The sequence below is a fragment of the Fundulus heteroclitus genome, chromosome 22 (genome assembly GCF_011125445.2).
Source record: "Fundulus heteroclitus isolate FHET01 chromosome 22, MU-UCD_Fhet_4.1, whole genome shotgun sequence".
NCBI lineage: Eukaryota > Metazoa > Chordata > Actinopteri > Cyprinodontiformes > Fundulidae > Fundulus > Fundulus heteroclitus.
In genome coordinates, this window is record NC_046382.1 from 5,823,558 (window position 1) to 5,848,660 (window position 25,103).

General features: G+C 38.0%; 1 protein-coding gene and 1 long non-coding RNA gene across 4 annotated transcripts in view; one reads left to right on the top strand and one right to left on the bottom strand.

Moving 5' to 3' along the window:
• LOC118557042 overlaps nucleotides 1-15,993 on the bottom strand; it is a 42,566-nt gene extending 26,573 nt beyond the window's left edge. The window contains exons 1-3 of the mRNA XM_036125926.1: nucleotides 15,944-15,993; nucleotides 7,863-8,444; nucleotides 7,655-7,771 (exon numbers count right to left, since the gene is read on the bottom strand). Coding sequence (XP_035981819.1) covers nucleotides 7,655-7,771; nucleotides 7,863-8,444; nucleotides 15,944-15,993 — 749 coding nt within the window. The remainder of the gene's footprint in view (nucleotides 1-7,654; nucleotides 7,772-7,862; nucleotides 8,445-15,943) is intronic.
• A 5,437-nt stretch (nucleotides 15,994-21,430) lies between these two features.
• LOC118557156 lies at nucleotides 21,431-24,667 on the top strand. Of its 3 annotated transcripts, none has more exons than XR_004927655.1 (3): nucleotides 21,431-21,463; nucleotides 23,704-23,767; nucleotides 24,616-24,658. It is a non-coding gene; the product is annotated as an uncharacterized LOC118557156 (long non-coding RNA). The 3 variants fall into 3 exon arrangements; XR_004927657.1 differs by lacking the exon at nucleotides 21,431-21,463 and adding an exon at nucleotides 21,716-21,773 and having other exon boundaries at nucleotides 24,616-24,667; XR_004927656.1 differs by lacking the exon at nucleotides 21,431-21,463 and adding an exon at nucleotides 22,369-22,601.
• The last annotated feature ends 436 nt before the right edge of the window (nucleotides 24,668-25,103 follow it).

The following is a 25,103-nucleotide window of genomic DNA, read 5'->3' on the forward strand; positions in this document are numbered from 1 at the left end:
GTATCAGGAACCTCTGAGGTATCAGGAACATCTGAGGTATCAGGAACCTCTGAGGTATCAGGAACATCTGAGGTATCAGGAACATCTGAAGACATGTCGGGTGATGTAGTTCCATCACCCAACATGTCCTGGGTTGAAGGGTCTTTACTTTTCCCTGCAACCCCTTTTTTAAAAGCAGAAGCAACACTAATGAAGGCACTGAAACCCATTCCTATGGGATCTAATTTAGAAACACTCTCGCCTACTTTCATCAAACCTTCTGTCTTACTTGGCTTCAGATTTACTGTTGAGTGTTTCATCCCATCATCCAGACAATCCTGGATATTTTGGAAAACCTCCATGAAACTTTGGAAAGTTTTATTTGCCTTATTCTGAGAAGTATGACTAACTCCAGCCTCTGTTAAGGTTGTTACCACACTGTTGACTTCACCTGCTGCTGCCATCACTGCACCGAGAAGTGTCAGCCCTAAAGATGCTCCAGCTGTAACTGGTGATAACGCCACACCTGCAGCACAGAGTGCACCTCCAGTTTTTTTCACTGAGCTGCCCGCCAGATTGGAGATCTTTGCTCCTTTGTTCATCCTGTCTAACTCATCAGCACACTGCTCCAGGTCATTCAAAAATCTTAGCATTTTATCCTTATTAGCAGCAAATATAATGATGAAATCAGCTGAGGAGACTTCCTGGAATAGGAACTCCATCCGAAAGTGCTCGTCCGTCCTGTGGAAGAAATTTTTCTTTATTTTTAATCCTGCATCAAGATTAGTAATTTGTGTACCAGGTTTGTGATCAGAATTCATTCAAGAAAATTTACTATAACATAACATACTAAAACAAGTATTAATTAAAACTTTTAGAGCACATAAAAACAGCCAAAATGTTTTGACAATATGGTCAGTGATGGATATACAGATGCGTATGTCTGTACTCTCCTTCACATGAAATCCTTGAATCTTCCCTGGCAGCCATTTGGAGGTGCCTAAACTCTTGCTGTCACAAAGTGCTGCCTATATACCCAAAGCTCCTCCTTGGACCTTCTTTTCCCCTGCCTCTCCTTCCCAGGTCCCTCAGTTTAGCCGCAGCAACAATTAGCAAAAACAGCTGTGCCCATACTCACAAAAGTAGTAGTAGACTAACAGCAGCTCTTAGTGACGTAATTTTAGGAATACAATTTTTCTTATGGTTTTACTGAATAAAAAAATTGTTCACAAAGCATCGTAGGCCTTCAGAGAGCTCCTAAACTGAAGAATTTTAGGATTTGTGAGGAGGACTTTTAACGAGCCTAACAATGTCTGAAGTAAGAAGATGGAAGCAGAAAGAGCTGACTGGCTAAACCACCACCTGAACAGTGGAGGAATTGACCACATAAGCTTCATAAACAATCATACAATTATAATATTTTGATAAAACAAACTTAATCCTCCCCATGAGGAAATTAATTAGTTTCGGCATACCCAATGGGTTAAAGGCACGGTTCATTTTATTGAGGATAAATAAGAAAAATGCCATCTCCTTACTTTTGATTGCTGTAGGCTTCACTTTCCAGAGTGGTATGTAAAAGCACAATTCAAAGTCCACCTATTTGCACCATGACACAGGGACAATTTTAACTTTCAACACTCCTTCTCCTCCCAAGGATGAATGAACAGATGTGCTGCTGTTCATTATTTTCTTTTATCTTTTTTTTCTCCATTTCATGTTGGTAATTTTGCCAAATGCCCCTGGCAACCGCAGTAAAAATGCTGTCTGGTGAGTACGCATTAATATAAAATAGTCGTAAAATGACTGGCGAGTAAACATAAAATAAGCAAATCAAAATTCTGATGATGATCTAAGTAAAGTGATCCAAAATATTTTGTGACAAACAAGTAATTTAGCTAGATTTCATCATCATGGCACAATTTAGCAGCCAATTGCGTTTGGCTGCTACCTCCGTTTGGCTGACGTCACTTCCTGTTTGCGGTAAGGCGTATTGTATCACTTCCTGTTTTCACTGCGTGAGCAACGGTTTGTTGCTCCAGATTCTCTCGCTTTTATGTTTAATCTCTTTGCTGTAACATCTGTTTCTAACACATAAGCACTTTTAAAACATTTTCTGTTGCTAAACATCACGCTTGGGAACTCCTCGTGTTTCACGGTTTGCTCTCTTGGCGTGGTAGAAGGGTGCTAGCCTAGCTTTAGCCTAGCCTAGCTTTAGCTCCACAATGGCTTCCTCTCCTACTATTACTTCAGCTTCTCCGTCTCTGACTAAGTCTCCCCTTATCTCCTGCTCTCTGTGTCAGATGTTTAGCTATTCCTCTGCCTCCTTTAGTGATAATGGTACTTGTAATAAATGTAGTGTTTTTGTAGCTTTGGAGGCGAGGGTGTCAGAATTAGAGTCCCGGCTCCGTGCTATGGAAAGACCAGCTGATAGCCGCCCCTCTGCTAGCGCGGAGCCACATAGACCTAGCGTTAGTTCACTTAGTGGTCCTCCAGAAGCACCCGAGCAGCCGGGTAAGCAGGCCGGCTGGGTGACAGTTCGTAGGAAGCATAGCTCTAGATTTCAGCCCCCAGTTCACCACCAACCCGTCTGCGTTTCAAACAAATTTTCCCCACTCAGCGACACACCCGCTGAGAAGCCGACCCTGATTATTGGGAGCTCAATAGTCAGAAACGTGGCACTAGACACCAGGGACCATAGTTAAATGCCTGCCAGGGGCCAAAACAGGCGACATAGAATCTTACTTAAAACTGCTGGCTAAGGATAAGTGTAAATACAGTAAGATTGTTATTCACGCTGGCGGTAATGACACCCGATCACGCCGATCGGAGGTCACTAAAGTTGGTGTTGCTTCGGTGTGTGAGTTTGCTAAAGCAATGTCGGACTCCGTAATTTTCTCTGGTCCCCTGCCTGATTTGACCAGTGATGACATGTTTAGCCGCATGTCATCATTCAACCGCTGGTTGTCTAGGTGGTGTCCTGAAAACGACGTGGGCTACATTGATAACTGGAGAACTTTCTGGGGAAAACCTGGTCTGATCCGGAGAGACGGCATCCATCCTACTTTGGATGGTGCAGCTCTTCTTTCTAGAAATCTGGCCGGATTTATTAGTCCTCCTAAATGCTGACAACCCAGGGTCCAGACCAGGAAGCAGAGCCGTAGTTTAACACACCTCTCTGCAGCTTCTGTACTGTTACCCATCCATTATCCTATTGAGACGGTGTCTTTCCCACGGCCAAAACTTAACAGATCAAAAACTTATCTAAAAGGAACAAATCTTAAAAACCTAATAAAAATCAATACGGTTCACCTTGAACCTAAAAATAAAACAATTAAATGTGGTCTATTAAATATAAGGTCTCTCCCTCCAAAGACTTTGTTAGTTACCGAATTGATTTCTGATAAACAGATTGATTTGTTTTGTCTCACAGAAACCTGGCTACAAGAGGACTACGTTAGTATAAATGAGTCAACTCCCTCCAATTATTCAAATTTCCACATTCCCAGATCTGTGGGAAGAGGAGGAGGAGTGGCAACCATCTTTCAGTCTGATTTATTAATTAGTCCCAGGCCAATTAATAACTACAGTTCTTTTGAACATTTAACCCTCAGTTTCCCTCATCCAAACTGCAAAGCAATAAAACCTCTTCTGTTTGTTGTTTTGTATCGTCCACCAGGCCCTTACACTCAGTTTTTGGATGAGTTGTCAGATTTCTTATCTGATTTGGTGTTAAATACTGATAAAGCTATTATAGTGGGTGATTTTAACATCCATGTTGACACAGAATGTGATAACCTTAGTGTAGCCTTTAAAACTATCCTAGATTCAATTGGTTTTTCTCAAAATGTGCATAAACCGACGCACTCTTGGCTCCATACTTTAGACCTTGTGCTGACATATGGCATTGATTGTGAAGAATTAACAGTATTTTCTCACAACCCTGTCCTATCTGATCATTTTTTAATAACATTTGAGTTTAATCTAACTGAGTTCTCCACCCCCAAAAGAGGGTTCCATTATAGTAGATCTTTATCGGATAATGCTGTATCAAAACTTAAAGAGTCTGTCCCCTTTTTAATATCCTCCGTATTGCAGAAATGCCCTGTAGATGGCAGCAATGTTGTTTCTTCCAATTCACAGATAGATGTCTTTGTTAACGGTGTGACTTCGTCATTGCGTTCTGCATTAGACAATGTAGCTCCTTTGAAAAAGAAGGTGATTATTCACAGGAAGCTGGCTCCTTGGTTTAATTCAGAGCTGCGTTCCTTGAAGCACAATGTTAGGAAATTGGAGAGAAAATGGCGCTCTACACACCAAGAGGAATCCTACCTAATCTGGAAGAACAGTCTATTGTTGTATAACAAGACCCTTCGCAGAGTTAGAGCAGCATATTTTTCATCATTAATTGAGGAGAATAAGAATAATCCTAGATTTCTCTTCAGTACAGTTGCCAAACTTACCCAGAGCCACAGCTCTGTTGATCCATCCATTCCCTTAGCTCTTAGCAGTAATGATTTTATGGGATTCTTCATAAATAAAATCGATTCCATTAAAAATAAAATAATTGGCATCCTCCCAAACATGATTACCTCGTCCTCAGTAAGTGAGGCAGCATTGGAGGAATCCTTAGAACCTGCGCAGTGTCTGAACTGTTTAAAAGCAGTGGAGCTTTCTGAGCTATCTAAAATTTTAGCTTCATCTAAACCTTCTACCTGTATGTTAGACCCAATCCCAACCAAGTTGTTTAAGGAAGTATTCCCTCTGATCAGTGGTCCTATTTTAGACATGATTAATCTATCCTTGGTAAATGGATATGTACCACAGGCTTTTAAAGTAGCTGTTATTAAACCTTTACTTAAGAAACCATCTCTTGATCAAGATGAGTTAGTAAATTACAGACCTATATCTAATCTTCTTTTCTTATCTAAAATTCTTGAGAAAGTAGTTGCTAATCAACTATGTGAACATTTACAAAGTAATGACCTACTTGAGGAGTTTCAGTCAGGCTTCAGAGCTCATCATAGCACTGAAACAGCTCTGGTGAAGGTCACCAATGATATTCTCATGGCCTCAGATAATGGACTTGTGTCTATACTTGTCCTGTTAGATCTCAGTGCTGCATTTGATACAGTTGATCACAATATTCTCCTACAAAGACTTGAGCATACTGTAGGGATTAAGGGAAAAGCATTAGGCTGGTTTAAATCTTATCTGTCGGACAGATTCCAGTTTGTTCATGTTAATAATAAATCTTCCTCAAATTCTAGGGTCACTTGTGGAGTACCACAGGGATCAGTGCTTGGACCAATTCTATTTACTATATATATGCTTCCGATTGGCAAAATTATCAGACAGCATGGGATTAATTTCCACTGTTATGCTGATGACACTCAGCTATATTTATCCATAAATCCTGATGAATCCAATCAGTTACTTCGACTGCAGTCATGTCTTGATGACATCAAAAGCTGGATGACTTTAAATTTCCTGCATTTAAATTCTGACAAGACAGAAGTTGTAATCTTTGGGCCAGAGTCTTCAAAAAATAAAGTTCTTAATCAATCCCTTAATCTGGATGGCATTAACTTGGCCTCTGGTAATAAAGTTAAAAATCTTGGTGTTGTTTTCGACCAAGACATGTCATTTAAGTCCCATATTAAACAGATTTCCAGAGTTTCCTTTTTTCACCTCCGGAATATCGCCAAAATTAGAAACATTCTGTCCAGGAGTGATGCTGAAAAACTAGTCCATGCATTTGTTACTTCAAGGCTGGACTATTGTAGTTCTTTACTATCAGGAAGTCCACAAAATGCAGTTCGAAGTCTTCAGCTGATTCAAAATGCTGCGGCAAGAGTTCTGATGAAAATCAACAAGAGGGATCATATTTCTCCAATTTTAGCTTCCCTTCATTGGCTTCCTGTTAAATCAAGAATAGAATTTAAAATTCTCCTTCTAACGTATAAAGCCCTTAATAATCAAGCTCCATCATATATCAGAGCTCTGATTACCCCGTATGTTCCTAACAGAGCACTTCGCTCTCAGACTGCAGGTCTGCTGGTGGTTCCTAGAGTCTCTAAAAGTAGAATGGGAGGCAGATCCTTTAGCTATCAGGCTCCTCTCCTGTGGAACCAACTCCCAGTTTTGGTTCGTGAGGCAGACACCCTGTCTATTTTTAAGACTAATGTTAAAACTTTCCTTTTTGACAAAGCTTATAGTTAGAGTGGCTCATGTTACCCTGAGCTATCTCTATAGTTGTGCTGTGATAGGCCTAGGCTGCTGGAGGACATCAGGGTCCAATTTTCTCACTCTACTGATTTCTACTGTTCTTCAGTCTACTGTTCTCCAGTTTTGCATTGTATTACATTGAAATGACTGTCGTCATTTCAGCTTTTAACTTTTTGCTCTCTCTCTTTTTCTTCATAGTAGGTACACCTGGTCTGGCGTTCTGTTAACTATGACATCATCCAGAGAAGACGGCTCACCCGCTACTACCATCTAATGTAGAACAGATTACTAGATCAATGTGTGCTTCTGTGCTTTTTTGTCTCTCTTGTTGTGTCTCTGCTCTGTCTTCTGTAACCCCAGTCGGTCGAGGCAGATGACCGTTCATACTGAGCCCGGTTCTGCCGGAGGTTTTCCTTCCCGTTAATGGGGAGTTTTTCTTCCCACTGTCGCTTCATGCTTGCTCAGTATGAGGGATTGCAGCAAAGCCATGTACAATGCAGACGACTCTCCCTGTGGCTCTACGGTTCCCAAGAAGTGAATGCTGCTTGTCGGGACTTTGATGCAATCAACTGGTTTCCTTATATAGGACATTTTTGACCAATCTGTATAATCTGACCCAATCTGTATAATATGATTGAACTTGATTTTGTAAAGTGCCTTGAGATGACATGTTTCATGATTTGGCGCTATATAAATAAAATTGAATTGAATTGAATTGAATTTTCATAATCCAGTCTAATTTCTCTGCTTTGATCGCTACCAGTACATTTGTGTTTTTTTTTTGTTTGTTTTTTCTTGTACAGTCAACCAATCAAAGCTCTTAAAAGATAACATTGGACCTAACAATGGGGTTAACCACACCTACTCACTAAAACTTCTGTCTGAGTCTGAGAATATTTGTGAATACGGGACTGTTGGAGCTGTGATCTATTTTAACGGCTTAATGGAGGAGCACTGTTTTGATGACAACACTGCCATCAAAACTCTTTCCGACACTAAAAGTAAAGTGTTGGAAAGAGCAAGAGCTTCTTAAAAAGACATAGGCAAATTTCAGGGTTTCAGATGATGCAAAGTTGTTGTTTTGTTGTTGTTGTTTTGTTAATAAACAGCATTTTCATAACTGAAGATAATAGTTATTTTATTGTGCTATAAAAAGGCTATGTGTCTGAAAAATGCATAAAACCCCTCTTTAAACTTGTAACAACAGAAAATAACACTGAATAAATTAATTGAATTGTGCTAAAATATTGTCCCCTTCCTAAAATAATGTATTAAGTAATTTTTATTTATTAATTATTATTTCTTTTTTTGCCTAAAGTGATTTTTGCACAAAAAATCACTCCCTTTTTAATGCCTAAAGGTGGTTTAGGCAAAAACTAAAATCAAATTAATTTAAAAAAATCACTTAGGTCATTATTTTAGGAAGGTGACAATATGTAAAACTTACCTGATCTTGTCAAGATGCATAATGTCATATGTCATCTCTTGAATACTATTTTCACACATATCATCAAAATCCACAACAATTTCTTCAGTTATTTCCAAGCACATCTTAAATTTAAAGCTGTGGAAGACAAAGTTTTTTTTTTCATTTTTTGATTCAGAACAACAATACAGTATATTATCAGCATTTAATAAAATAAATGAAATTTTACCTTTTCCCATGATTTTCACATATTTCCTCAATGGCTTCTATGTATTTTTCCAGTTGTTGTCCAAGAACCTCCAGATTGTGAAGGCTAGGAAGGAAGAAGGACTTTGCATCTCTTTTGAACTTAAGAAGCAAAGGACAGACTTGCTGTGCAGTTCTAATCACAGCTTGAACTTCTTCATAGCAGAACTCCTCAGGAAGGTATACAATCTGGTTCTCAGTGAACACATGTAAGGAAGTGACTGCCAGCTTCTCCATGGCATCCAAGAAGATGCTGAGTTTCTCCAGACCTTCCAATGTGCCTTTCAAAACTTCAGTCAGCCACTTTTCTAGTTCTGCAAGTGTGCTCTCTGGATCATTCTGAAACTTTCCCTTGATGTGTTTACCAATGGTTTTCAATGCGCCCTTTGACTTGGTGAAAGTGGTATCAAGTTTGTCAGCCGTTTTATTAATTATTATCATTTTCTCATGCTCTTTCTTTCTGCAGTTGATCCATTTAGAGATCCCCAAATAAAACTCTTTCACTGTTACCATGTAATCGAGAGTTTCAGTAATATAATGCAACAAGGCGTTCTGCAGCGACCACCTGTAGGACAGAAAACATAATTTTGATTGTGCATGCATACAAAAACAAATGTGACAAAGGTAAGCAGCTCTGAAAATGTATGGGTTGTAGATAAACAACATTTTCATTTGAGTGATCAACATGTTTTCTATTAGGAATCGCTTTCAAACTATTTCATTTGTCTTGGTGGCCTCTAATGGGTCACTTTAGAAGAAAAACAGAAAACCTCCATGATGCCAATGAGATCACTTATATGCAAATGACTTATTGGAATGATGTCCTATGAATTTCACTTGTGTGATTTTTTTTAACTATTTGTGAATAGTCTAGACCAGGATTGAAGTGTCTGACTAGTGTTTTTTAACCAGGGCAGATTAAAGATGCTCAAGGTAAAGTAAAATAAGGTGCAACTTCCCACTAGCTGTTTCCTTAATTGGAAGCCATATATACCTTTGAGGCATAACAGACAAAGCTGGCATTTAATCAGTTCTTTAAATTTATTTCACATTATTTATTTGATAGTATATTATAATGATTTAATGATGTGTTCATTTAATTTTGTGCCATCTAATCATCCATAAAATTTAGTGAGAAAAAGAGACGAGTCATTCCCTTATCTAGAAAGAACCAGATAAAGAATTTGTTGAGAGCAGCTCTCGGCCTGTTTAGATTTGAAAAAGATTCAAGAAAATAAGATTATAGATTTTCAAAATGCATGCATTCACACTATTTTTTCAAGGATTTCAAGTGAACAGATTTACTTGAAACAACTGCACTTGTTTTGGTGTTAAGTTTGTTATAAAAACTAATCCCTGATGTGATTCAATTCTGTAAATAAAGATATTTCTTTCTTTACCTTCCTGCAGACATTTTGTTGTTTTTTTCCCAAACAGTCTTGTTTTGTGTTGAGCTCTTCAAAGCTGCTGCTTGAGGAGCTTCCTATAATTAAATTAATGTAGCTGGTTTCACTTTCTCCCTGTTTATCCCAAGGCACACCTGTTTTATAGTCTCATTTGCATGTTTTATTATTGTTGCCTAGTTAGAGCAGCAGCACAGCCTGCAAAATGCTTTAATGCTGCCATTTTCTTTCCATAACCACATTGTCACTTTTAAGGTCAAAAGCAAAATAGCAAATAGTAAAAATATTTTCATAAAGTTACTCTGAGACCCTTTCCAGGTTTTCAAAAACTTGGTTCTAAAGGGGAAAAGTCCCTTTGTCAATATTGTTTATATTGACAAAGGGACTTCATTTTAAACATACCTTGCAGTCAAATAAGTTGGAGCCATAAAAAAATACAATAGAAAGAAAAATTATATGTGATTTGACGCTGTTGACTTCATTATAATATATGTTTGACTGTAGTGTAAACAAAGTGACACGTGTTCTCCAGATGGGATTTAACACATATACAGATAAGTATTTCCCCATAACATATTTATTTTGAGTTTATTTTTATGTTTCAGATCATAGCACAAATGTTACTAAACTACACAGGTAACGTTCTATCCCCATGGAAAAAAACATGTCCAAACCATCCAGTTTCAGTTTAGACATTTCAACAGAAACCCATATAATACATGGTTATCAACATGACAAAAGCAACTCAAAATAAAAAAGCAGATGATTGTACATAATTACTTCTATGAATGTACAAAAGCATTCAGAATTTGCTCGAAGCAATGAGAAAGTGCTTTTTTGATGGACATAAATGACAAAATGATTTGAAGATAGAACAAGTGCTTTGAGAATTTTAATTCTGTTCTGAGAAATGCACCAAAGACACTGAGCAAAACTAAATTTCATTCACTTATGTAGCCCATGTCATAAATTGATATCAGAAGTTTAGGAAGCCATGACACCCCCTTCTAGTTTATTTTATGTTTTTCTTAGGCAGAATGTTTTCTTGTTTGGATGTGAGTGTTGCAGTTTCTGTGAGCTGGAGAAATCTGCTGTTCAGGTAGATAAGATAAGTAAAGGGGCAAAGATCTCCAATCTAGTAGATTAGTGGGTCCTAAGGGAAGAGAAACTGTACGTCTATATTAAAATAGAATAGAATTAAACTCTATTGTCATTGCACTGTCACAAGTACAAAGCAACGAAATGTGTTCTCTGCTTTTAACCCATCCCCTCAGGGAGCAGTGGGCTGCCACTATGCAGCGCCCGGGGAGCAATCTGGGGTTAAGGGTCTTGCTCAGGGACCCAGAGTGCAGGCACTGGGGATTGAACCGGGTACTTGCATCCTTCTCTGAGTGCAAGCGCGCTGCTCTAACCACTAGGCCACGACCTCCCCAGTATTCCCTTTATCATTAGTTTGCCTTTCAGCAAATTTATATATTCATGTAATCCTAACTGTCCAAAAATGGGAAAAGCTTTGATTTAATCTCAGACAGCAATAAGAAGATTGTAACTTATTATATAAAGTGTGTAGAATTCTGATTTCCACTCTCGATCGACAAAACAAACCGAAAGTAAAAGTATTAAAAGCCTGTCTGAGGAGAACAAACCTGTGAGTTGCTGCTTGTTCTTGTTAATTAATTTGAATCATCCATTTCTAAATTATTCTTAATGGATGGTGAAACAATTTATCCATAATAAAAATGCAAACTATACAAAATAAATATACAGGCCTTCACAAATCTGGAGGACTATTGACTGTAAAGGATTATGAGCTGCATCATAGAACTGACCTAAAAATGTATTTCTGCAGAATAAAAAAGTGAATTTTTCTAAGGATAAAAGATAAAAGTTGTCTGGATGCTGGGCTTAATATTTTTATGATTAAAATATGCAGAATATCAAAGTTACCGTAAATTGCACAAAACCAACTGGCTTTCAAGAATAATTAAAGTAGTTTTACTGCTCTGTGAAACATCCTTACTTATTTATGTTTATTTATTTTTAGGCAGAACCAGGAGTTATGGGGTGTAACATTCATATTTCACGAGGTTTAATTTGGACGTGAGTGTTGCAATTTCTAGGAATCTGCTGTTCATGAAGATAAGATTAAAAAGGGGCAAAGATCTCCAGCATGGCAGTAACTGATTAGTGGGTCATATGGAAAGAGAATCTAAAATTATTGTAAAAGTAAAGCTTAAACCTGCAGCTTTGATTATCTGACAGTGTAGCTGTTTGATAGAAAAAGAAAAAAAAGACTTGTTTCAGGAAAATAACACACATTAAACCATTGATCTTAATCACATCAGCTTGCTGAAAATTAAAATGCTGGGTATTTTAGTTTTGTATTATAATCCTTTCAGTTACTGTGACCTTTATCAGTGCCAGCTGGGTAGATTAAGTTGATTTCAGTCTGAAGTGAAAATGTATAATTTATGTTTAGTAAAATTACATAGTTATTCAGTAAAATAAATCAGATGAAGCAGACAATGTAGTCTCAGATTTTTAATGCCTTTTGGTCATAATTCACCTTAGACAGTTATGGTTACTCTTTCCTAGAGTTATGATCTAAACAGGGTTATAATATTAGTTACTCAGGTCATTTTGTGGTTTTTCTTTAGAGTGGAGCAGATTTAAATATTAAGAAAAGGTTTAATGTGAGTAAGTGAAACATAAATGTTATTACAAAGCATTTTGGGATTTATTTTTGTTGTAAAAGTTAAAAGATGTAAAAGATACCGCTGAGGTATTGGAAATATGTATCAAGCATTTGACTATAAGCATTCAACTATTAACCTTTCAATAAAACATGCTGGTGTAAATTGGCAGGTTTCACTCTCTGATGTGAGTTGTGAATAAATAATCTACCAAAGCAGTTTTAATAGAAAACACATTTTTTTTATAAACTTCACACAAATCAGACTCTACTGCTTCACCCTAATTATCTGCCTCAAAACTGAAAGTGAGATATAGTTTATCAGACATATCTGATGCCTGATATAATGTTGAGACGAAAGTTCAAGCTGGAAGTGTTACAATTAATCAACAGGCTGCCTGTTCAACCCAGCAGGAGAAGTTGCCAGCCAAAATTGTAAAGAGCTGAAAGAGGAAGAGAGATACAGAAGTTTTTGACAGTGGAAATGGCAAATAAAGCAAGCGCATATACGCACACATTATGATCGAATTAGCAGGCAAAAAAAGACCAGGATATACGACGAAGCCTACACAGCATTTTGAATTTTCTGTGAATGAAAAATGTTATCCAAGTTGTTCCTCCTCTGATGCTGAAATATAATTAATATTGTCGCAGATTTTTATCAAAAAAATGTTACAAAGCTCTGAATGAAGCTGATGAAGCTGACAAGCAAGCAATGCTTACAGTTTAAAAAGTTTCACATAGACACTCACAGCTTTCATGTCTTCTGCCGAGGTCAGAGTGCCAAAGAACTTTCTTATTTTTGTTATTAAATCTCTCTAATTGCATCCTTTGTTTGTGTGAGTCTCTCCAGGTTAAACTGTAATTTCCTATTCTGTTTCAGATCATCACACAGATGTTATTAAAATACAAAGAAAACCTTTCATTTCATTACGTCTTTAGTAAAACTATTAGAGTGTTTCAAAAAGATAGCGTCATACTTACATTTAAATATGCCATCAATAATGTGATGGTCTAGGACTGCTTTGTTGTTTGAAGATCTGGACGTTTCATCATAATTGATGAAACCATGAATTCTCATCTGTCTACCAGAAAATCCGAGCATATTTGATTGAAGGACCATCAGCAAGTCCAGATGTATGACAAAAAAATAAGTTATAATAATAGATTTTGAAGAAGTCAAGTCAAAGTTGGAAGTTAAATCAGATTGAGATCATGTGGTATGTCCCTAAGCATATTATTTACACTTAAAACCCTCTAGGGTGGCTGAAATACAACAATTCAGCAAAGCTGATAGGACTAAAACTTCTCACAGTGATGGAAAAGACTCATTACCAATTATCAGATATGTTTGGTGGAAGCTGTTGTCAGCAAGGGTGGCATAAGGAGCTGTTAGGTTTAGGTGGAAGTTACTTTTCACACAATGCCAGTTTGAGTTGGATACATTTATTTTCTTTTATCATCATTTGAAATCCTTTTCCTATTAATTTTGTTTGATAAATGTTTCTGATGATTTGAAACAAGAAATAGAGACAAAATGTATAAGTAGAAGACATGCATAATACCAAATAGATTTTTACAGCATTATATGTGTTTGGGACCACAATTGTATATCTATTATCCATGATGGGCTTGAAATCTGAATAAAATTAATTGATGTTTTACTGTTTTTTTTTTTTTACACCTGATATTTTACATTTTGTAGACACAGCTTGGGTTTTTCAGATATTTAGCAGAATAAGAAACATTCCTGCTGGGAAAACCCAGGCTGGTACCACATTGAAGGACCATTGTTGTGTTGACAGAAACAAAAGGAACCTTGTTTAGGATGTAAATAGGGTTACAATAATAGTTATTCAGGTCATTTGGTTGTTTTTTATTAGAGTAAAGTGGATCATGTAAATTTCAAAATAACAAAGAAAAGCTCTAACAATCGTTATAGGATTTATTTCCATTGTAAAAGCACTTACAACAGTATTGCAAGTGCTTTTGAACAACCCCTTTTGTTTTGAAGTTTTGAAAGATGCTGAATTTTGAAAATATGTATATAACATTTGATTATAAGCACTCAAATGTTAAACTTTCAGTAAAACATGTGAAAATTGTCATAGATACGAAATGAAAAGTTTGCATTCCTGATAAGGGTTGTGACTTAATACTCTACCAAAGCAGCTTCAACAGAAAACTAATAATTTTTAGAAACTTTACACAACTCAGCCTCTGCCTGTTAGCCATTCCACCTGCCTTATTCCCTATTAATCTACATAAAAATTAAAGTGAGATATAGTCTATTAGGCAGACATACAAATTTTATGAAACCTTTACTGAATCAAGCCTAATTATGAAAATAAAAGGGCTGCAAACTGCTGCATGTTCCTCAAAATTTAATTGTAGGAGTAAAAATCTAATCTTATCTCGTCATGCAGGCGTTGGCAGTGTTTATTCAGCTTGTACAAAAACCTGCACATTTTGTGTTTCTCATTTTCTCGCTTTTAACATGGAAATGCATACCGTGCTGGAAACAATACTTGTATTTTTTTTTTTGTCTTATTTCACATGTATTCAAGATATTTGCAATAGAAACTACACAAAACATATGTGGTAAGATTTTGTGTTTTTGTAATGAAGAAAGTGGAAGTTCAATAACAGCATACTGTCAATCATAGATGGAACAAAATAAATTAAAAATCACATAAATATACTGCATATTTATTATCTATTACATAAGCTATCCTCTGGGAGGCGGTAAAGTCATTCATTAGAGGAGACCAGTGATCTCATAAAAAAACCTGAAAAAATAAAGAACACAGAGAAAAGTAAACTTAGCTTAAGAAGGAAAAAACAGAAATAGATAAACAATTGTTTGCTCCAGCAGTAGCTCTGCATAAGAAAAAACTGGCTCTCCCGACAGAACTTGAATTAATGGAAAGTATGAGAAGTGTTAAAACTTTAACTAAAGCAGAGTACATTTTATGAACATGGGTAAAGAATGGGCAAGGCTTTAGCACAAAAAAGTAATGGATGATTCCAGAAAATCGCACAGACCAGTCATGTTATAAAACCTTTAAAGGATAAAAATAATAAATTTATAAACGTTTACATGAAATTATAAACTTCAGAATCCACAAAAACATCCTGCACTTATAGAGACATTCTTTAACACTTTCAGGAATCGGTCTAGAAAATGTAGAACAACTTGGAAGACCCAATAACAAAATAGAAAATTGAACAAGCTATAAATAAAATGCAAAATTCTAAAGCTAAATAAACTAACAAAATAAAAACTGAAACTGAGAAAACAATTTAATTAACTGAAATGAAAAAAGGTGGGAATACTGGAACTATATTGTGTGTTTACAAAACCAAAACATTCTGAAATTATAGATATAATATCTTTCGTTTTCATGTTTATGAATCTATTTATTTGCCTTTCGAAATGATGTGGTATCAAACTGGAGCAGTTGTTGTCAGCTTTCGGCAAATTACGGCACTTTCACTAGTCCTCAAAATGGCCACAGCAAAAGTTTGGGGTTGGGGTGGGGGTGGGGGGTGCTACAATGAAAGTGTTACAGACTATGAGATAACAGAGGAAGGGGCTGCAAGAACTCATGAAGCCAAAGATGTGTGAAGTGCATAAACCTTCCACGTCCATGTATGGCATTTACTTAAGTAAATGCCTACTGATATCCTTTGGTTTATTGTTTGATTTTAATATTACTAATGATCTAATATGCATAAACCAATAACATTACAGTTAACATTATCAGTTGAACAGTAATTCCTTTTTATTGTGTAATTATATTAGGAATAAGGTGTTCATTTACTGAAAAACAAAACAATTAGTAGGGGAAAGTAGATACTGGCAGATACAAATAAAAGCACGATAGAAGGTCAAGAAGAGTGACTGCCTTGCTGGCTGTGCATAATGGGATGAAAGGCTAAACAAATGCTACTGCAACTTACACTCACCAGTGGGGAGGCCAGGACATGGCCAGGGGGTGGCCCCCTTGTGGTGCCATTGCCACTAGGTTGTTCAACCGCCAGGGTGTGGTTCCTTCTAACAATGGAAAATGGTATTTCTTTTTAGGAAATCTAAAAAATTATCATAGTGTCTTTTACTTGTTGAGAATCTGTTGCATTTAGCACTAATGCTTATAACACTAAAGTGTAAACAGATGTGATGATCATCATATTTGTAGAAGGCAAATCTTCTCGGTATAATGAAGTAATCAGGGCACCACCTAAAATAAACAAATGCGTCCATTTTCAGTTGTAACGTGACAGAAAAAGGACACGTTGTTCACTTTGTTGTCATGTTATGTTGTTTGACCATGTTGTTGAACCTGTCATCACGTGATCTTGTTTTGCTGTCGTTCTCCCCTGTCGTCTCCTCTGCTGTTACAACCTGTCGTTCTCCCCGTTATCTGGCCGTGTTGTCACGTGACGTAGTCATACTCTGCTTTTACACTGTTGGGTGGGTTCCTGCTGCTCTCTGCCTGTGCTGTTACCTGGTTCTATTTGCCAGCGGTTGGCTGTTTCATCTTTATTTTTTTAATCTTTAATGTCACAACAGTAATAAGGTCTTTCAAATTTGACTGTTCACACCAATTACCTCTGGCAAACGTCTTGGTTTCCTCGGTTACTGATCATTGCGATCATGATAAAACTACGTACACACGACTTCTGGTCAACGGAGATTTCAAAATAAGAGTCCTTGACACAAACGCCTCCTTTTGCTGAAAAGTTCAGTTTCAAAGCTATTAAAATGAGCACCTCCATGCTTCCTGTATTTAGTTTTAGAAGCCAGAATTTTGCATTTAAAAGGGCATTTTCAACAATCCATAAATCCTTGTAAAAATGTTTGACTCACTTTCATGGGAAAAAATTTTTATTAAAGACACAATTTTCAAAGTTTGCAATGGTTTGTTTACTTTGAAATTGACCAACAAAACATTTCAAAGTGACATGAACACAGGAATGATGATACAGCAACTGGCAAGAAAAACACCAAAACTGTATAAATCCTAACTTTTACTGCCCAACTTGTCAATAGCTATATACTAAGGTTAAACCAAGGCTAGGGGATTGCAGAATGCCAGACTCCATGTATTCGACAAAGAGGTTGTATATATGGTGAACAGGCAGCCGCAGGATCACCCTGCAAGTGTTTGCCTCCGGGAACATGCGGATGGTTCCCGTTCTCGCTTTGCAAGAATTTAATCGTTGGGAGAGGTAGAAAAGCCAAGTGGTGGGATGTTGTACATGCAAGAAGTTAAAATTTGTCCCAGTCTCACTGGCTGTGTTCCCTGTGGAAGACATTTGAGAGAAACTGCACATAAAAGTTGTAAAATTAGCAATCCAAATACATCGTTTTTGGGGTGTGCAAAGGTTCATGTGTTAAATTCGTTGTAACTTCTATACAATAAATTTAAATTCATTTGAACTTTGTCACGACAATAAAATTATTTTATCTTTGCTCATCCAGCAATAAAAGTGCAAAAAATTCAGTAGTAATAGCAAGTGGAAATGTAATTAGAACAAAACTGCTAGAACACAACCTGACTGATGGGCAAGGGCCCAAAGACATTGGCATGCAAGATTTAAGGAGCTATATTCAATTCAATTTTATTTATATAGCACCAATTCATGACACATATCATCTCAAGGCCCTTTCCAAAGTCAAATTTAATCAGATTGGATCAGATTATACAGATTGCTGGGTTTCCTTAGAGGAAACTTTTTGACCAGATTGCATCAAGTCTTGACAAGCAGCATTCATTCCTCATGAAAGAGCGTAGAGCCACAGTGGACAGTGTTGAGGAAAATACCTTAGTTGTTATATTAATCAGGCAGTTTAATATATATGGAAGAAATAAGAAATGTCTGATTTTTGAGACTGTCTCCCCTTCAGAGCAAAATAAACATGCAGCTTGGGTTTATGGTTGGGGGGGAGGGGGTCATTTGGCTTGACTCCTTAACCAAGAAGAACAGTCTCTTTGTTTAAGAACAGATAGCCCCAAAACTGCGACCACACACCCCTCCCGAACTAAGTCGGGCTATTAAAAGGATTGCGAACCTTTGATTAGACAAAAGCTGCAATACCTGGGAGAAGCGCGTAGGTTACAATGGTAATATAACTTTTGTCTCCGTTGGGAATTCCTAATGAATTAAATATGCATATTTTAAATGTTTTGCCTCTGATCAAATGTTTTTCCTTTACTGACAAATCTTAAACTGGGGTAAGACGGGCCTTCAGTTTATAACCAGGAGCAGGCCGGTATTAATACCTACAACAGTCATCTGCATTGCTGATGGCTTTGCAGCAATCCCTCATACTGAGCATGGGGAAGGAAAAAGCTCCAGCAGAACCAGAACCAGGCTAAGTATGAACTGGCATCCGCTCGACCGACTGGAGGTCAGCGAAGACGGAGCAGAGACAAAAAAGCACAGAAGCACACATTGATCCAGGAATCTGTTCTACATTATATGGTAATAGTGGGTGATATTTTATTCTTGGGAGGTCCTGTATGCTTTCATTTGCCTTTTATATTTAGGTAGGAGGGTTTCCTCTAGAAAGGTTGTGTGGTGCAGCACTTCCGCAGCTCAAAATGGAGCTAATTCTAGTTTAGCACACAGCGCCATTCAGCTTTTTCTTGCCTTTCTGACTGGGAGCATTTCTCAGAACAACGCTTTTGTGTTTATCTTTTCTTCACGCTATTCTCCACATGTTAGCACATTTTATTTATGAAGGGTTCATATACAATATATCAAGGCTCAATTTACAAACAGAACAATGTGCAATATTAATAAGATAAACTAAGGAGAAAATGTTCAAAGAGGGTTTAGTATGAAAAAATACATATTTGGTTCTGCTTTTCTTTAATGAGAAATCATCACAGCTTTAAACAAGTGTTTTCTTCAAGTGTTTAAAAGAAAGATGAAGTCAGAGTGTTTCTGGTGAGGTTAGTGCATGTTCTGTCTCTAAAGTCACAGCCATTTATAATCAAAGATGGTTCTATTGAAGTAACTGCAAAATATGATATCATGGCTTTAATTAGAACCATAGCAGGGGAATTGCCTTTAACACTGTTAAACTGAGTCCAAGTAAATGTAAACGTGTATTTTCTGATGAAAGCATTTAACAATAAAAGGTTTCCATCTTTTTTCATAAGGTGTAGAACAGAGCAAATACCTTTCTCTAATTAATCTGTTTAAAAGAGTAATTTTTGTTTTATTAGGATTCATCTGTTGTTCCAAATCAGGACAGAATTTGGTGAAAAGTTGGGTTTAAAAACTAGTTTCCAACATTGCAAAATCTGTTTATGAAAGTCTGATAATTTTATCGGTAATTTAAAGATTTGAAAGTCACATCTCATCAGTGATGTAATCCTACCGATAGCTTAAACAATAGAATGAAGAAAATTATACTGGAGACTTTTTTTAATTTTTAATGAAAGCAGTTGATTGGATCAAAATCAATCAGATTTAAACCTCCTTCTTCTAAAGATTTAACTATGTCACCTCCTGAGGTAATGGCATCTGATTCTCCAAAAGAAATTAAAGTTTTTCTGCTTTAACTTTTAAATCACTTTATCAGATATAGAACATGAAAAAGCTGTGTAAATGAGACAATATAAACTTTCCATTTTAGTCAGTAGAACACGTCCAAGAATAGATAAATCTTTCTGGAGCCAACTGTTGAGAACAATTTTAGGTATCCTGACTGGTCATTATTGCAAGTTTTTTTCATATTCAAGAGGCTTTAGAACGTTTTATTTTAAAATCTCCTTCAGCACCTTTAAAATTTATGTTTAGTCTTTTAACAACAGGGTCACGTCATCTGCTAGTTAAGTTATGGGAGTTTCCATTACAGTTAATGGTTCAATACCTTATTTCTTTTTTTATAAAAGTTGCTAAGGCCTCCGTCAAGATGATAAACATCAGAGGTGAAGCAGGACAACATTTACAGACTCCTCTTTTAACATCAAAACCTTTAGAAGTTCCTGAAGGTAAAAATACTGAACGTGATGTCCGTGTTAAAATTTTATCCAAAATCAAAATACTCCAAGGCTTTTTTCAGGTGTAATGCTTGAATGGCTTCCAGTAGATTCTCTATTGTTGTCTCTGTATTTTCTTCCGGGGTTTTAGTCTCTTCTTGCTTTCTTTGTACCAAAGTCATGATCAGGTTAGTAAAACTTAGGTTTTGCAGAGGTGAGTAAAGTCAAAGGACATTAACTAGAGGCACATTCCACACCAGCTCTAACAAACACTTCTGTCCAGGCGGCCATCTTGTCTCTGTCTCTGTTAGCAGACTTTCAGACTTCCAGCAGCTCATTATCTGGGTCAGGTGTTCAGCTGCAGGAAGGAGACGGGAGTGTCTGTACGCTGCTGCAGGAACAACTGAGACAGATGTGAACGGGTTTATATAGATTGTTTAAATCTGTATCCTTAAATAGTTCCTTTTTGATTGATTATATCAAGATATCAATTATTTCTTCTTTCTTTCACAATTTCTTCTCAGCTTTTGTGTTTTTTGGCAGAATTGGGACATTTAGTCAAAACCAGTCCTAGTTGGAGACACCTTTGGTTCTAAACTTGTTCTGGGAGCACAGACTGCCTCTCTAATCTTTTTGGGTTCTTGCTGACCTGAAGAACAGTTCTGAACCTCATGGAGGAGTCCACTCCGTGTCTCCAGAACCGCTTCTCTTGCACTGACTGGGATGGTTTTAAACATCTCACTGTGGATCTTGGTGAAGGGACAGAAACCGGATCTGCAGATGTCTGGTTCTGTGAGGAGATGTTCTTCCTCCAGGAATCCATCCTCACTTCTCCAAATAATGAAGTTTAGCTCACCAAACGGGTCAGAACCACAATGACCAGAGAAATCTCTGTTTCATACAAGAGGACATGATGCTTTTATTAACAAGTTGTGTGCTTGCTTATTTGATAAGTATTAATATCCATCACAACACAAAGCATCAAGCAGAAGCTGCAGCACTCTGACTGGGAGCTGCCTTGTTTTAATGTGGACCTGATCTGAATGAATCTGCTGGAAGGTTTTCTCTGAGCTGCCGGCACGGCTCACTTCCTGTTAAACACCAGAACCAGCTGCAGGCTGAAGATGTGCAGCTAAACTACTGGATCATTCAGGACGCAGCTACACACTGCCACCACAGAGAAGCAGCCCCTTCCAGCAGCTCTCAGCGTTCTGCAGGAGAACCAGCAGATGAAGCTGGTGTTTAGTGAGTGTTGTTTTCTGTCCTGATGTCTTCCTGGCAGCTGCAAACCAAACTCCTCCTTGAAGATAAGAAAGAAACTTTGAACCTTGAAGCTTCCAGGAACTCCACTGCTGCTCCTGCTGCTGCCCCGCCCTCCTACCTGTCCCACCTCCATCATAGCTGAAGCTCCGCCTCCTTCCAGGTAGCAGCTCACCTGTGTCTCAGTGGTTCACATCTTGTTCTTCAGCACTTTGGACCGTCTGAACAAACTGTAAGTTTGCTTTGTTTCCTACCAGAACTTTGTCTTGAGGAACTTTCCTCTTTGTTTCTGCTCTCTGATGTCTGGAGAACATGTTCACTTCTGATTTCCGCTCAAAGTTTCATCTCTGCTGTCTGAAGACTAATCTACAGGATTATTAGATTATTGATGAACTGGAACCAAACAACATGATGAACAGCTGATGTTCAGATGTGATGTTTAGATGAGCAGAACTCTGTCGACCCAATCAGAGCTTCACAGCTCCAGATGATCCGTCTAAAATCTAAATATCTGGGAGCTTAAAGACAGGAACGTCCTTCATGTTGAGTTAAAACCACCTTTTAACCTCCAACCAGAAACTCTGGACTCTGAGAAAAACATGTGATCTAAAGGTTCTGCTGCTGTTCCGCTAAAGTTACAAAGGTCCACTTGAAACCTGAACCGTCTCTTTAGAGGTTCTGCAGCTCCTTAAACTTTGTGGATTGTCTTAAAATGTGTTTCTGTCCCTTTAAGAACGATGGTTGGTTTGATAAATTCAGAGTGACTGAAGCAGAACTTCTGAGGTTCTGGTTCTGATATTTCTCCAGCCTGTTGTTTATGGCAGCTGTAAAATATCTGCTGTTCAGAGAGCAGATTGAAGAACAGCTGAAGACCTGAAGGTGGGTCCAATCAGACCAGGAAATGCTTTAAAGTTTTCAATATTTTAGATTTGAATTGATTAAAAGTCAGATGATCCAAAAGTTTAACATTGGATCTAATAAATCTACCAATAAAACAATAATATTTGCAGTAATCAGACTTAAAGGTTGATTTGCTGCTAAAAGTGATCAGTCTGTTGTTCCACAGTGTTTGACCCATGAGGGACAATTATTAGTTAGTATTTTATTTCCTAAATGAAGAGTCTGTGGAGTTTAAGAACTTGTTGGGAACATTGTTTTCCTTAAATTCATGTTTCAAACTAAAGTTTCATTAAACAAAGATCTTTGTTCATGAAACCACAGAGAATCTGGAGCTCAAACTGGTTCTGATCCAGTTAATATTAATGGTTCTGGTCCAGTTTCAGGTCCAAGGCTCTGATGTCCACCTTCTTAAACTCTGTCACCAGCTGGGATCTTCTGATGCTTTGATTTCTGCATAAAAACTAAAAGAAGTGAGTTTGCTTTTTAATGCTGTTAGTGACACAGGAAGGGATCAGCATGGAGAAATGGACCTGGAGAGGCCTGCTGCTTCACACTGAACTACCCGACCAGATCTAGTGGGTCGGTTCTGAAGCAGAGGCTGAGGCATGGTCTCATATCTGCTCTACAGCTCAACATGTTCTGGTCCTCCTTCTAGCAGAACTCTGAGAACCTGTTGATCCAAAGTTCTGAACTTCAGCTCCAGCTGATGAAGCAGAGGAGTCTGAGCTGGTGTCAACAGGAAGTAGTTCCCTTTTCTTGGTGCTGAGAGATCTTCCTGATGCTTTGGACCCAACGGTACCAGTCATGTGGACCATGGAGCTGCTGTTTATTAACACAGAAGCATCATCAGCTTTGGGACTGAGTTTATTCTCCTGTTAGAAAAACTGTGATATTACTGAGTTCTGATTATTTTAATGAGCAGAGAGAGAAACTGGGGCTAAAATCAATGATTCTGGAGGAACCGGGTCTCCTGGCTGATCGTTGCAGCTTATTTTAAACCCAGAAGTCCTTCCAGGAGTCCGGGATGCTGCTCTAGAACTATCTGGATAAAACATCCTGATTAAATGACTAAAATTTGGACCAGAATCCAAGAAATGAAGCAGTTCATCTAGAAGTGAATGTTGACCAGCGATGAATGGCTGAATGTAGAAATGAGTGAACAGCAGCAGAGCATCAGAACCAGTTAGTTCACTGTACTGGATCATAGCTACTAGAACCTGCTGTGGTTCTGGATGTTTGGACCTTTAACAAAGGCTGACAGAAGTCCATCTACCATCTGTGGTAAACCCTGATTTAGTCTGTTTTCATCCTCATATGCAGCTAGTTTCTAGTCTGAACATCAGAGACGGATCCAGGTCCAATCATCTGGTTCCACTTTATCTCTGTTGGACTTTGGGATTAAAAGCTGCTGACGCCTCAGAACCGAGTTCAGTGAAATAAACCATTTACTGCTCTTCCTATCTGATCCACTCTGGTTATTGTGACCTTTGACCTTTACGATCCGGCTTCAAATGTCTCACTTTTTGCCTCCATTGTTTCAACCTCATGTTGTTTTTCTCCTGCTGCTCACAGGTCCAATAAAGCCCGGACTTCACTGTGGCTCCACTTCTCTGGCTCTGGCTCCATTTTGGTAAATGTGAGCAAATCTTCTTCTTCAGCACCAGCAGCTGATGTTTACAGTATTAATGTAGTTTATATGCAGGAGTGCCGGGTCAGAGTCCATCTGGTTCTAACAACCAATCAGTTTGCTGCTGACTCGACAGATTACAGCTCCTTAGATCACTCAGGAGGTCCAACAGTCAAAGGTCCGGTTTATTAAGAGTCACATTAAAACCAATAAAAGTGGGTCTGAGTCCTCTAGAGTTTAACCAAGACAGCAAACCAAATATTCCACTGAAGAAATTAAAACAAATAGGTATAACTCAATAAATGCATGAACATGTCAGATGTGTCAACAAAGTCTGATCAAGTCTGATCAATGTTTATCAGAGATCTAATACTTCTACTTATGAGTGGAGCAAATATGGAGATCTGGGCTTTTCTACAGATATGGAGCAGATTTGGAGCAGGAATTAAAGATAGACACAACAGATTCCTGCTGCTTCCTGACTCCTTTCAAATGTTAAAATGTGTTTGATTCTGTCAGATTATTAAATAATTCAGGTCTGATGATGCAGATAATCCATTTGTAGAGTTTGATGATTGTGAAATAAAATAGTTGCTGATGTTCAGTCAGAGTGAATCAGTGTCAGTGGATGAAATGTTGCTCCATGGCTTCATCTAGTGGACTGATAGTAGAAGTACAGCAGCTGATGGCAGCTTCCTCTGCCTCTCACTGCTGTCTGACTGCATTCAACTGACACTGATATGAAGCAGAGAAGAAGAGCCAATCAGAGGAGGAGCAGCTGATCTTTTTCCAGCACTAATGATGTAAAGGATGATCAGAGTTGATGTGCAGATGAATGATTTGTGTTTCCTCTGCAGGTGAAGGTAGAAAGTGTGTGTGAGCTGATGTGGATGTGAATTCAGCAGCATGGATCAGTGTGAGGACAGAGAGGAGGGAGTCCCTCCCTCTAAAACCATTCTGTGTGGGGAAGCTGAGAGCCAGAGCCACGCTCAGAGGTGAGATCAGCATCTCTAAGTGTCCAGAGCCCTTTTCACACAGCGTTCTCACTATATCAGGCCAGAAGAGACCAAGTGGTCCTGAAGCTGCTGCTGTTCCTCTTTGCTGCTTCATCCAGACTGAACGGAGCAGCTCAGCATGGTACCAGTGGGTTCTGACAAACAGCAAGTCAGTGTTGCAGAACCAGCTGAGTGACACCAGCCTGTTGCTTAGAGCTCTGGGTTTCAGCAGGACACATCTGGAAAAACTCACCAACTTCCAGAACATTTCCTGGATCTTGATGACCAACATGTGTTCAACATTATTCATCCTAGAAAGAAGGACGGCTGATCAGACATTTATGGAAGAA